The sequence below is a fragment of the Poecilia mexicana genome, unplaced genomic scaffold, assembly GCF_051168715.1.
Source record: "Poecilia mexicana isolate PSO_F unplaced genomic scaffold, ASM5116871v1 scaffold_7, whole genome shotgun sequence".
NCBI lineage: Eukaryota > Metazoa > Chordata > Actinopteri > Cyprinodontiformes > Poeciliidae > Poecilia > Poecilia mexicana.
This window is the reverse complement of record NW_028263376.1, coordinates 5,492,373-5,506,071: the sequence shown is the minus strand read 5'-3', so window position 1 is coordinate 5,506,071 and position 13,699 is coordinate 5,492,373. Positions and strand designations below refer to the sequence as shown.

The window sequence follows — 13,699 nt, the reverse complement described above, 5'->3', positions numbered from 1 at the left end:
TTACTATCTCAATCCTCATTCAAAAACGGTTTCATGACAGTATTGGTCTTTAATACCAGAATTTGTACAGAACTTACTTTTGGCTGTCTGATGACATAAATTTAAAATAATAAAACTGATCAGTTTTTCAGTACTTGAGTACAGCCATAAAATAAAGTGATGGCAACACTAGTTCACAGGTGTGAATACTTTTGCATTGGACTGCAAAAAAAAAGAGGTAAAGGTACCTATCAGGGGTAGTGGGCACACTTTTGCTCATCTGCTAATGTGCTAATTTTTAGCTTAGGACTTTTGCTAACTTTGAAAAATGCTTAGTGCACTTCCATCCGTCCATCCATTATCATACATGCTTATCCCTGGTGGGGTCGTGAGGACCAAGTGGTCAACGGGTGAGGTCACTCTGGACAGGTCACCAGTCCATCGAGGGGCAACACAGACACAGACACGACAAACAACCCATGCACGCACACACTCACACTAATCAAATATTTTGATCAACACATCTTCTTTTTCCACTCCCACCTTCTCTCTCACTCGTCTCCCCGCCTCTCCCAGAGGACTCCAGATTCCATTCTGTTCATCTTAGGTCACCCCCCTCTTTCCGAGTCAGTCTGGTAACTGAGTGACAGCGACAGCTGAGGCTCTGCCCGGCCCAGGACTTCCCACAGTTCCCCTCCTCTACAGCAGGGTCAGAGAATGGGGTGTGGACAGGTGAGAGGGCCTGTTTTGTTAAATAAAGACTGAGAGAAAACTGTTTCTCTTGTTGCTGTCCTCACTACCCTCTTTTCATCTTCCTGCAGTCTCCTTTATTTCCTCATATTCCTGGACATTACTTTAAGGAGCAGCTGCTCCCTGTAGACAAACACCACCTATATAAAGCTAAAGGTATGCAGCTTCTCCTCCCATTCAGCTCCATGATCTTCTGTTCTTATCATTTTTGCTCCTCTCATACGCATTTTGCTCGACAAGTCTTTCCTTTGTGATTATACTATTATGTGAATTTGATTTGTAGCCCTCCAGTTCTAAGTTGCGAACAGCAGGGGGCAGACTGCCCCATTTTTAAAGAACAGCCTCAAACCTTCAGCTCTGGCTGGTTCGCCTAACAGTAACTATTTGCCAGATATCCCATAATTTTTATGATGCTGTTTTCTTATTTGTTTTTTGTTTTATATGATCCACTTTTTCAGATGCTGAGGAATGAATGAGGAGTCTGTATTTCTTTAAAAACACTTCCAAGGTTTCAGCTTATAAATAATAATATAAAAAATAATAAACATGCTAAAGTCCCAGTTGGTAAATGAGTCACTAAATTAGTCAGTAAATCTGCTTTGGAGCTTAAACTGTTCATATGTGGGTTGAAGTGAGCTGGAAGTGTTGTCACACATCAGTTTTATAGGAGGGTGAAGCCAGAAGGTGAGAAACATTTGTTGTACAAATTGGGACTAAAAAGGAAAAGAATCAACTCCTCGCAGACAGACCTTGAACCCAAAACTTTCTTGGTCCCGGACAACAGAGCAAACAACTGTGCTGCCATGGAGATTTGGAGTCAGTCTGAAGTTAATCACACTCCTTGTGTGTCTGTCATCATCTCATGGTGACAGACAGGATGACGGACAGTATTATTTTTTATTGATTGTTATTTTCATTGATATCTTCATTGATATACTAATGCATCTCAGAAAATTAGAATATTGTGTAAAAGTGCAATATTTCTTGCCAGTCACCTCAGAACACGAAACTCATATTAGAATAATCACATGGTTGCCACTCAGCTTGCAGTGTCTTCCAAGTGTTTGTTTCTTGTAATTTTGATTATTATGGTATACAGATAATGAAAAGTGTTTCAGAAAAGTAGAATACTGTGAAAAAGGTCATTAATGGAAACTCATGGTGTCACATCTTGAAGTTGCAAGAAATATTACACTTTTGCACAATATTAATTTTTTTTTGATGTACTACTTCTGGTTTTCCTATTTTTTTCTGTAATGCTCCCGTTTCATCAAGATTTCCTTTGCTCCTGTTGGGAACCGGTGATTGGCTCTTTGTGGGGATTTTCTGTTGTCTGCTGCTTCCCTCTACATCCACTAGATGGTGCCTAGAAGCTGCCCTACCTGGAGGGCGTGCCTGCTGACTGGCATCAGCACACCGGTGATTACCGGTAATCACCTCATCATCCACACTCATGCGTCGAAGTGATAGTCCGTTCCTCATATACGGAGGAACGCACTTCATGCGTCGAAGTGCTCGTAGTCCTGTGTGTTTGCCAGTAATGGTACTCTGCGCCCCTCTGGAAAGACGGGTGCTGTGGGCCACCACAGCACCCGTCTTTCCCACTTCACAGAATTACTAATCACATCAAATATTTGAAACAGGAAACAGTTCTCTAAGTTTCCTGATTCTACTTCTCCTTCAGGTGTTTCCTCGTAACGCCTTGGATTTTTACCCACTGGTTGCCCGAGTCCCTTTTCACCTCCGCAGAAAAATCAATTACAGTTCCTGGATTCTCAGCTGGCAGTCGGATCGTTCCTCGACTCTCTTCATCATCTGAACTTACCTGTCCGCCCTCCACCGCATCCTCCTCCATCAACCACCAAGATACTCTCTGTCAGAACCTCTCACTGGAACCTGGATCATTTCAAGGAACCCCTGAAGAAAGAGACCATAACCCTGGAGACCACAGTAACTTCCCCCTGGCGGAAACTCTTCTCCGTCAAAGTACAGACGACCCCAGCTCCAGGACAAGAACCACACAATTGCACATTTTATTATTGTTAAAATAAAACTTAATTTATCTGATTACCTGTTCTCCTGTTTGTGTTCTGCATGTGGGTTAAACAACTTGAACTCAACATGACAGCTCCATAGTTAGATTGGATCCTACTATGATCTACTGGTTTTATTTCTGTTCAGATCTTGCCATATTCTGTTCAGGCCCCTACTACACTGTAAAATTGAATTAGTTCACCTTACTTTAAAAAAATATGCAAACGCATTGCCTCAAAAAAAAAAAAATTAAGTAAGCCTAAGATTAGTAAGTATACCTAATTTATTTTAAAAGCATCACTAAATGAGGTAGTAAAAGTGATTTAAAAAAAATTAAGTTTATGTAACTTTAATAAACCAGTTTTCTTGATTGATGGCTTGTCCTTCATCTATTAATTCTTTTTTAAGGTTCTATTGGTGCTTCTGACCTTTATTTGAGTGAGGTCAGACAGAACCTAGCTCAAGTAGGTCCTGTCTATTAATCAAAAAAGGAAGATGACATGCAGTAAAGGTCATCAGGCTGGGACTCAAACCTGTGAAAGCCACACTACGGGCTAAGGCCTCCTTACATGGGTTGTGCTTCACCCCTGGGCCACCACAGCACCCGTCTTTCCCACTTCACAGAATTACTAATCACATCAAATATTTGAAATGCATAATATATACAAAAATATTCAGTCTGATAAAATATACAAGTCTCACCCTTGACCATCACTGTTGTTTGCAGGTGTCACTCGTGCATCAGATTTATAGGAATACAAAAATAAATAAGAAAAAAAACACACTACAAAGGTTCCGGCTTTTAATTTTTGCAAAAAAAACAACAACAATTATTTAATGGCCCAAAAACAAAAATTCATTCTATTATCTGGTTAATTATTTTGTAGATCAATAAAAGTAAAAAAAAAAAAAAAAAAAAAAAGGTAAAGAAATAACACTTTTGCATTGTCAAATGATTTTAAAATAATAAACATTTTGCAACTTCACATTCACATTTCTCAAGATGCTTCTTGCATCGATCACGACTTCTGCGGAGAATAGAAGTAATTAGAGTGGGCGGGTTCTCGGATCCGATAAAGCGGCGATGCTGAGGCACACAGACCAGGACGCGCAGGATCTCACAAGTGGTTACAGGTGACTGGACAGCACTTCGGTCCTTTGAATCTACTTTGATGAGAATGCCTAACTTTCCTGGGATGCAGGTAGCGGAGGCGCCGAACATCAGCTCTCGGTGTTTGTGGTCCACCCAGAACCAGACGGATCACCTGGCCACAGCCGGACACCTGTTCAGTTCCATCATTCCTCACGAACCGGCAGTTCCCGCGCTCATTTGCGTTTTTGCTTTCCTGACTCTTTTCTCTTTATTGGCCAACCTGTTCACTTTGTACACCATCGAGCGGTCGGAGGACTTCTCTTGGCTGCCGCGGTTCATCTTCTGTAAAAGCCTGATCTTCAGCGACCTGCTCCAGACCGTCACCTTCGCTCCCGCGATCATCCACTCGCTCGCGCAGCACCAAACCATGGCGTTCGGCATTTATTGCTACTTTCAGTACGTCGTCGGCGGAGCCACCATCTTCTCCAGCCTCACCACCATCACCTGCATGGCGCTAGAACGGTACCTGTTCGTGTGCTACGCCCTCCAGTACACAGTGACGGTCACCCGGGAGCGCGTGAGGAAAGTCATCGTCCTCATCTGGTTGTACTCTGTTGCCATCGGCGTCGTCAGCTTGAGTCTGGTGCTGAGTAAGGGAAGGCAGGAGAACATCCCGGACGTCACCGTGGGGCTGCTGTGTGAACCGGACATCATGGAGCAGCACGTGGGCTCCCCGCGCGCTCCTGCTATATTCCGAAAAGTGGCCGGTTCCCTCACGCTGCTGCTCTGCCTGCTGGCACACGCCTTCTCATACTTCAGGATGTACCGCAACGCCAGCAACGCTGTTGTGCCGTTCAACGAGAGCAACACCGCGGCGCGAAGGACAGTCCTCTTCTACTGCGGGATGCTGTTCCTGCAGCTGCTGCCGCTGCTCATCAAGGTTACGTCGGACGCGCTGTGGGAATTCAAGGGTACCGGCGTCATCGAGCTGTCCCCCGGGTCTCGGGCGGACTGCCTTGCCGGCCCCTCAGCGACCGCGGCGGGGTTCCACGTGTCCCTGCTAGTCATGCTGCTGGTCCCACCCTGCATCAACCCTCTGGTGTACGGACTGCGGAGCGTGGAGCTCAGGAAGGCGCTGCTCAAGTTGCTCCGCTGGCGCGTGGGGCACAGAGGCGACCAGGAGCGGCCGCGTGGGATGATGCGACTCAGGAACATTGTGCATCCCAACCTTCCTGACGCGGGATAGACAAGCAGACTCTAAAATCTGTAAAGAGACAAAAGGTGGCATAACAAACCACAATAATAAAAATTTATTTATTTCCATACTTAATTTAATAATAATAATTTAAAATTTAAATATATATAAAATAAAAATATAGTTGCAGCATAATTTATTACATACGCAATTAAACAATCTTGTTTACCTCAATTAAAATCTGTTGAACCTATCTACAGTTATATATTTAATAAATCAGTGATTCTTGAGAATAGGGACAAAACAGCTCCTATGGATAAAGCACAAAATTTTAATAAAATATACACAAAATATAATTTTTTCAAATATCTGACTAAATTAACCTGGGTCATGTGAGCTCAACAATGTATATTTTCCTGGTGTTTGCTGAATATTTTTTTTATTTTAAAGATTGTAGTCGGTGGATGATGCCTGTAAAATCCCTTGTCCAGGAGCAGAACTCAATACATTATAATAGTTTAAAACAATTAAAGAAATACTAAAATTATATATTATGACAATTAAGTATACATAGTAATATAAATAATTATAAAAGTATCAACAAATTGAATTAAAAATAATTTTTATATATTTTCCAACTCCATTGAAATTTGTCCCTAGTTTTGTCAACACCGTCAGACATGAAAAGAATGTAAAAAAAAATCAGGCATTATTGGGGGGCACCAGAACTTCTGAGGACCCCATGACCACTTTCTCTTCCTTTGCTAAGAGGGCTAGTTAGCTCTGGTTAGCTTATGTTATTCTTCAGTTTTTTCTTCTGTTTATTCCTAAATTGCTTGTCACAACCATGGTGTGTCAACACCATAACTGACAATTTACAAAACCTTTATGAAATTTTGTGAAATAAATGCTTAATTTTAGTATACTGTAAAGATTTCATGGACCTCATGAGCTACAATATGGCCTCCTTCAGAATAACATGATATAAATTGAGGTTTCGTCAACTCCGTCAGATGTAAACCCCATCAGAGTTTTTGTGACTCTTTCAGTGATTTTGTTGTCAAATCTCACTTAAATGTGCAATTAATTCATTTTAATGTATTTTACATAAATTGCATTACTTCACATGTATCAAGTTTTTCATTTTACTCAATAGTTTGTCGCCACCTTCAGTTCCGTGCCAACTCCGTCATGCACTATCAACTCTGAAAGATGGACATTTTGTTGTTTTTTGTTTTAAATAATATTTATTTTATTTCTTGAGAATAATTTAACTGTAAAATGAGTAAAAATCTCACTAATAGGGTATTTTAAAAATCATTTTATATATTTTTGTCAGGTGTTGATGACAAAGTTCTGGGTCATGTTGCAACTGGGAGCCTGCACCTTAGCATCTTTACATTTCCAAAACATTATTTGTCATATTTGCATACATAAGGTTGAGAAATAATTTAAAAAAGGGAAAATTAAAACCCATTTTGTCCCTATTCTCAAGAATCAGTGAAATTATATAAATATGTCAGTTATACATAAGTGAAAATTATATTTAATATTTTTCCCATTTCTTAAAATTGCATCTTAATTTATGTTGTTATAATTTTTATACAAAGTATCATAAATAAATATGTATTTAACCTAATTGTTATTGCATTAGGTTAACACAATAATAATTAAGTTAAATACATATCTTACCAATGGTCCTTTTTCCTTAGTTGGAAAGCTAGCCCATGCTAGGCTAGTTAGCATCTCAACACAATACATAGATGAAAGATATTAATACCTCAACATTAATACCCAATTTGAAGGTCCTTCAAATTGGGGCATCATTGCCAGGATTAAGAAAATTAAAGACAACTACCTCATGTCTTGTAAGATTTTCAGTATTTGTCATGGGTCACCAAGGAAGTAAACGTACCTCAGTATTTAGCTAAAAAATTGTAGAAAGTTTATGGATTTTTAAAAAAGATATAGAAAGATCTAATTGATTAGGTATAATATTAATACTGCTTCTAAAAAAACATTGGTTATTGCAACTAAAATGATATCCATACCATTATTGCAAAACAGACTTCATAAATGACACAAGTAACATAGAATGTATATATTGCAACATATAACTGCATAGTTATTTATTGATATTGTTTACTGTGCTCCATCTGCTCTTAACAGCCTGTAACCACTGACTACAACATTCATTAGTCTAGCTATCTCCTCTGGCTGAGCCTGTAGTTTTCTGCTTAACTGACATATGGGCATAGCTTGCAAAGTGGAGTTTTAAAACAGCCTTACAGAAACGGAGTAGTTTAGTCTGACTTAGTTTCTATCCTTTGGCCATCCGTCTTCTATGCAACCAGAAATATTTCGAAGTAGCCAAATGTGTTGTATGCAGTACCCTTCTTTCAGCCAGCTGATTAGCAGTGCACATCATGAGGTCATCATATAGTCCATACAGCCAGTGGTAAAGCTGTGTGCTTTTTATTATCATCTTATTAAAAGAACTTGAAAGCATCGGAACACTATGATGCACAGTGTGCGAAAGACATATATGTCTTTTGCACACGTCTTTTGTATATTGTATATTGCACACACTCTGCTGTATGCAATATACAAACTACATTTTTGTTCAGCATGTAATCAGGAGCTGTTAAAATCAGAGAAAGCAAAGAGACTGAAAATCATGTCTTTTCACATCAATGCTTAAGTGCTGAAATATTTTATTCACAAGGTAAATGTGAAGCATTTAATCCATCATTTTGTCCTGTTCTGTTTCTACACTCTTTGGGAACTTTGCCACATGACAAGTGATGTTGCTTTTGTGTTGTTTTAGTCAAGCAAGATAGTTTTATGCAAACCATGAATGTAAAATTGCTGTTTACAAGCATGCCAGGAATCTGCAGTTGTTGTGACTGAACTGTCTTAATTTATGTAACTTTTGTGTAAAAAAGAAAAAATAAATGTGACACATATTGTAAAGCTATTATTAATGGGTATCCAAACTGTCATGACTGTTATACAAATGTAAACCTCTATGGTTTCTTAGTTGTTTTAACAGATTAAAAATATTTATGCATTAGCACTGCTGGGGATGTTTATATGTGCTTTAATTAAAAATAAAATCTAAAATACTTAAGAAATGGCTTAGTTTTCATTTGAGGAAAACATTATGGTCATTAATTATTTCTTAGTAAAATGCAGATAGACAAGCTGCATCTCAGAGCTCTATGAGAATCCATGGCTGCCATCTTCGCTGAGACTGAGGAGGGAAGAGGTCAAAGTTGTACAGTACTGTACAAATTGCTTTACATCATAAAAAGCATAACACAATATAAGAAAAAGTACAAAACAAATAAACATTGCATTATAAATTGCAGGATAAAAAGAAAATAAAAAGTAATCAAAAGTTGTGACCCACACCAGAATTAATTAATTTTTAGTTATTAAAGACAGCTCTAAGCAAATGTGATTTTAGCCTTGATTTACAGGAACTGTGTTTCAGCAGTTTCAACAATTACATGAGATATTTTCATAATTCAGTCATGGTGCTATAGTGCTCATCATCTATCAGCCATCAGAGGAGACGTTGGCATCCTCTCCAGATGTTGGAGTGACAGCTGTGGATGTATTCCATGAATTCATGGAATTAAAAACTCTTAGAATCATAAATTGAAGCCTTACAACATAAAACAATTGCAGAGAACTTCATAGAACTTCATGTATTCCTTAGTTCATATGTTGTATTTCAAATCTTCTGCACTATTGTACAGTGTTGATTCAATTACGCAGGTGATATGCACATCTGTCTCCTGATCAAGGTGTCCACATTCCCAAAATATACACAAAACATCTCTCATCATTGACTCACACAAAGTGATTTTCTGAAGGAAACAAAAGATTTCAGCTGCATTGCCTTTGTATATCTGGAAGTAGTCGCAAAGATTCATCATCAAGATCATTCAACGGGTTAATCCTGTTCTTGAGTAATTTGTTTTCTTGTCTTGGTAGTAGGGGTCATTCAGCATCAACAATAATCATTTTCACCATGTACCTTGAGGCAAACAGCCTTTAATCTGAAGTAAAAGCAGGAAAACTGAGCACATCGCTCCAGTTTACTGTCCTTAAGTCCTTTACTGGCTCACTGTATCTCAGATGATGGACTTTAAAATTATTTTACAAGTTTATGTCACTGAACGGCCTAGTACCACAATACATAAAGGATCTGTTGTTGCTGAATCAACCTTCTAGACCACTCAGGTATTCTGATTCTGGTCTGCATCCCCAAAACCAGAACCAAATATGGAGAAGCAGCATTCAGCTTCTATGCCTAACACTGCCAGAAAACTGCAGAACAGCAGTAACGCCAAGTTCCTTTAAATCAAGACCAAAAACCCACCTGCTTAGTGGCCACTGGAAGAAAAAACTCAGAGACAAAAATAAATTCTTTTAAGATTTAATGTTGGACCCTTTCAGCGATTGTATGAGATTTTGCAAGCATAATGGCAACACTGTTTCCAGCCTTTTTTCTTCGATTCCTCCTGGGGCCTTTGGTTTGCAGCTGTGTTTGACGCCTGTGGAATAAGTGCCGTTATTAGTTTAATATAATGGTGAGAACAGGAACTGCTTAGGTTACTCTAAGTTTCCCATGATACCTCTGACTTCCTAAGAGACTTATACCTCATATAGCCACATTGCAATGAAAGACACAAAGGCAGGTATGGCGACACCTAATGGCTTCCAATTACTTACCTCTATAATTGCAAAGATTGCTGAACAATTTCTCCCTTTAATTTGATCTCCAGCAAGCCCTGGCTACAGCCTCCTCCTAATTCAATGTGCCAAGAAAAGCTGTACATTTATCTGGTATGCCAATCAGATTTTCAAGAATTGTGGTGGTGAGGTAGATGAGGTGAACCCAGGTTTAAGTGAAAGAAATGATGGTTTAATTAAAAATAACACACAAATCCAGGCAGCAGAGGCAAGGAGCTCAGATGTTGGTAGTAACTGGTTACAGTTTTCCAGGCAGCACAGGCAAGCAACGGCAAAAACTCTCACACTGGTAGCAACTGATAATAAAGATGACTTCAGACAGACAAAAATGACCAGGAACAAGAGACACAGGTAGATTTAAATACACAGAGGGTAATCAGGGGAATGAGACACAGCTGGGGTCAATCAAGCGTTAGATGGATAACACACAGACTCAACTGACAGAAACCTAAATAAACACACAGAAAACTCGAATCCTCACAGGACCCCTCTACCCCTCAAGGGCGGCTCCAAGACACCCTAAAAAAAACAACCCAACCAGGGTGGGCGCTTGGGCTCTGGACGGGGTGCCAGAGTTCAGGGAAAAACACAAAATAACTCAGTCCAAAAAATAGGCTAAACGGGCAGGGCCTGTCGTGAACTGTCAATCAGGTGGCGACGGAGAGGCGGACCTACGGTGGCGGGTCCGGAGGCCGGTCTTGCCGGAGGCGAACCCGTGGCTTCCATAAAGAAGAGGTAATAAGGAATTCACTATGTAGTGGCGATTGTTTGTCAAACCAAACATCTAACAAAGTTCCAATAAGCCACTGAGACACTGGGGTCAAGTATTTCAACGCAGGCAAAGAAGGTTCAGGATCCAAACTTGTAACTTGTTCTTCATGATTTATTTTGACATCTTTGCAAAAAAAAAAAAAAAAAAAACAATTACAGAGTTCAAACTTCCTTTTGTTTCTCTGCTACCTCCTTGCACTGGTAAAAACCATAGGCCCCAAACCCAAATGCCTGCTGGTCCTTTACCAGGCCCCTACATTTATAGAAAGTGGACCAACCCACATCACTTCCTGTTTACTTAAAAAATATCAATAAGAAAAATAATAAAACAAAAAATAAATGAAAACAATTATTAACTTACAAATAAGTTCTGTAAATAATACAAAAAATATACATTTAAGAACAAACTAACAAAATTCAAATGGATAAAGAATATAAAGAATAAATAGCTCCAACACACTATTCAACAACATTTTTACCAGTTCCATTCATTTTTGTAGATGGAAATAATTATTAGTCATTTAACTCCAATAGAAACTTGAATAATTAGGCTTCCAATACAGGCTGGACTCTTTGCACCAACTGAGTCTCCCTGCGTTTAGATCCATCAGGTTACGTGTTTCTTATTCCAGTGAATAAGAAACAGCCATCAGTGTCATGATCCGTGTTTCTGTATGTTTATTTTTGAGTTTTTCTGTGTGGTTCTGTTTCCTGTGTCTCTGTCTCTGCGTCTTCCCAGTTGATTGTTTCCCAGGTGTGTCTCGTTCCCTTGATTACCCCGTGTGTTTTTAGTCTCACCTGTCGTCTGTGTTCTTCGTCGGGTCCCTGTCAAACGTTTGTCTAACGCAGAGGTTCCCAAACTGTGGGGCGCGCCCCCTAGGGGGGGCGCCGTGTCATTGCAGGGGGGGCGCGGGAAGCCGTCTGGATGAATAAAAACTGAGAACGCTGTATGCGCTGGGTTTTTACCTTAGAATGGCCAACTCTCTGTTATTCCTATGTCAATTTGATACAGTAGAGGCTTCCACACTTCTCATATTTGTGTCCTCTGTCACTTTTATCAGCAGTTAAAACTGTTTAATCCGTTGTTAACATGTTGTAACCTGTTTTTCCGAGCCGCCTTTAAACGTAACATGAGCGCTACGACGCTCGCGCTGGGTTTACACCAGTGAAGGAGACCTGCTGCTGCTGTGCGGAGCTACGTAGGTTTGTGTTAGAATCACGGCAGCAAACCAGCAAAACGCAAAGAACTTTTCACAGTTTTTCCCTCCAAACTAACCGACTGAGTTGAGTAAAGCTGTTGGATGCAGGTAATGTTAGCTAAAAGATGACTAGCTAATATCAATAGAGAACCTTAAGCTTAACAAGTACCTTGTAGGCTACCGATGTTGGTGTCTATTTTCAGCTACGTACATTCATTTTGCCCCCCAAAAAGTCGATGCCCCCCCCACTTCCCCCTGTCACACGTGTCGTTTCAACCAGACAGCCATTTGTAATCCATAGGGGGGGCGCAGAAGAAAAAGTTTGGGAACCACTGGTCTAACGTAACGTCTTGTGAGTCAGTTTGTTTCCTCTCAGTAGTACTGTTAAGTCCTGAGGTCGTTTATTACTGTGTTCAGTCCATATGTCAGTTGCTACCGGTATTAGCTACGTGCTTGTTTGCTGCCGTGCTGCCTGAGCCAAGACTGTGTTCGTCTCTTCATTAAACTCATCATCACCATAATCTGGATCTCTGCGTCTCTCCTCATCACTACCAACACTACCTTATGATAGATTCTTTTTTCAGATATACATATCAGTAAACTAATTACCACTAACAAATGAGAAACTTTTCAGATGATTTGTCACAAATGTGTAAATCTCCTGACCCGGAGTTAAAGTGAAATACTGAGACAAATTTTACCGCTTCAGTGCATATGAATACAGTTAATCAGATTCTAAATTAGACCTAAGGAGGCTCTGCACCAGCGTAATGAGACTCGATCCTCAATGAAACATGCTCTCTCATTAAGCTGGGGTTGTTATGGTTTCATTCCACTTAGTTTGACCATACATAATGTCAGTGAAGTAGAAATATTTATCTTCTAGGTTTTTTTTCTATTCAGTTCATATGACACACAATAGATTATTTTCCTGTGTGTCGCATCACAACACTTACTAGTTACAGTCACACTTTTCAATACAGACAATAAGTATTTTACCTCCTGTAGATTCCTTCCTGTGGAGCCCTGTGTGACAGTGGACTGATCATTTTTGCAGAGTGGACTTTGCGAAGTGTCTGGGATGCAGAAGGAGTTGCTCATTCAAGGCCATAATTGGCCTTGCTGTCAATTTGAAATAAAACTATCCAAGCCTCTCATAGACTTCCTACATAGAATAAATGATTTTTTCAACAAAGACAGCTTTGGTTATGCAGGAGCAGTCCAGGGCTATAATAGTTCTGGGTTTTTCATTATAGTTTAGTTTTTCACAGTGACAATTTGTCCAATTCAATTAGTTTTAATTAGTTTTGTGTTTCCTAGTTTTTATCAATTAATCAATCGGTCAAGTTTACGTGTATAGCACATTTCAGCTACAAGGCATTTCAAAGTGCTGAACATCATAAAAGCAGACACACAAAGAATATACAATTGTAGAACACACAGTCAACAATTGTCAAATGCCATCATTACACATCAGAATGTTGATTAATGTGTCATTGATTGTTTTTCAAAAGCAACTCTAAACAGGTGGGTTTTCAGTAGAGACTTAAAGGCACTCAGTGTTTCAGCTGTTTTGCAGTTTTCTGGGAGTTTGATCCAGATTTGTGGAGCATAAAAACTGAATGCTAGCTAGATATTGTTTGGTTTTTGTTAGTCACAGTAGATAGCTTTTTCATATTTTGGTTAATTTGTGGGTGCAGAATTCAAAAGGGTCAAAGTGTTGTATTGTGATTATGCATACATCTTACTATTATGTCCGGCTGGATTGAGATGTGTTGCCAGGGAAACAGTCATGCAGGCTCTGACTTGTTGTCTACAGGTGCATGTGAGTTTCCAGGTATAAGTAATCTGTTCTATTCAGAAACACTGAGTGTAATTTGTACTTCTGCAGTTATAAGTTCAGCTGAACTAATG

At 39.5% G+C, this 13,699-nt stretch overlaps 1 protein-coding gene across 1 annotated transcript; it reads left to right on the top strand.

The window, feature by feature from the left end:
* The first annotated feature begins 3,941 nt into the window (after positions 1-3,941).
* Positions 3,942-5,102, top strand: LOC148158261 (growth hormone secretagogue receptor type 1). The gene has a single exon (XM_088007490.1). The coding sequence runs from the start codon at positions 3,942-3,944 to the stop codon at positions 5,100-5,102; it is 1,161 nt and encodes a 386-aa protein (XP_087863616.1).
* Positions 5,103-13,699: the final 8,597 nt, after the last annotated feature.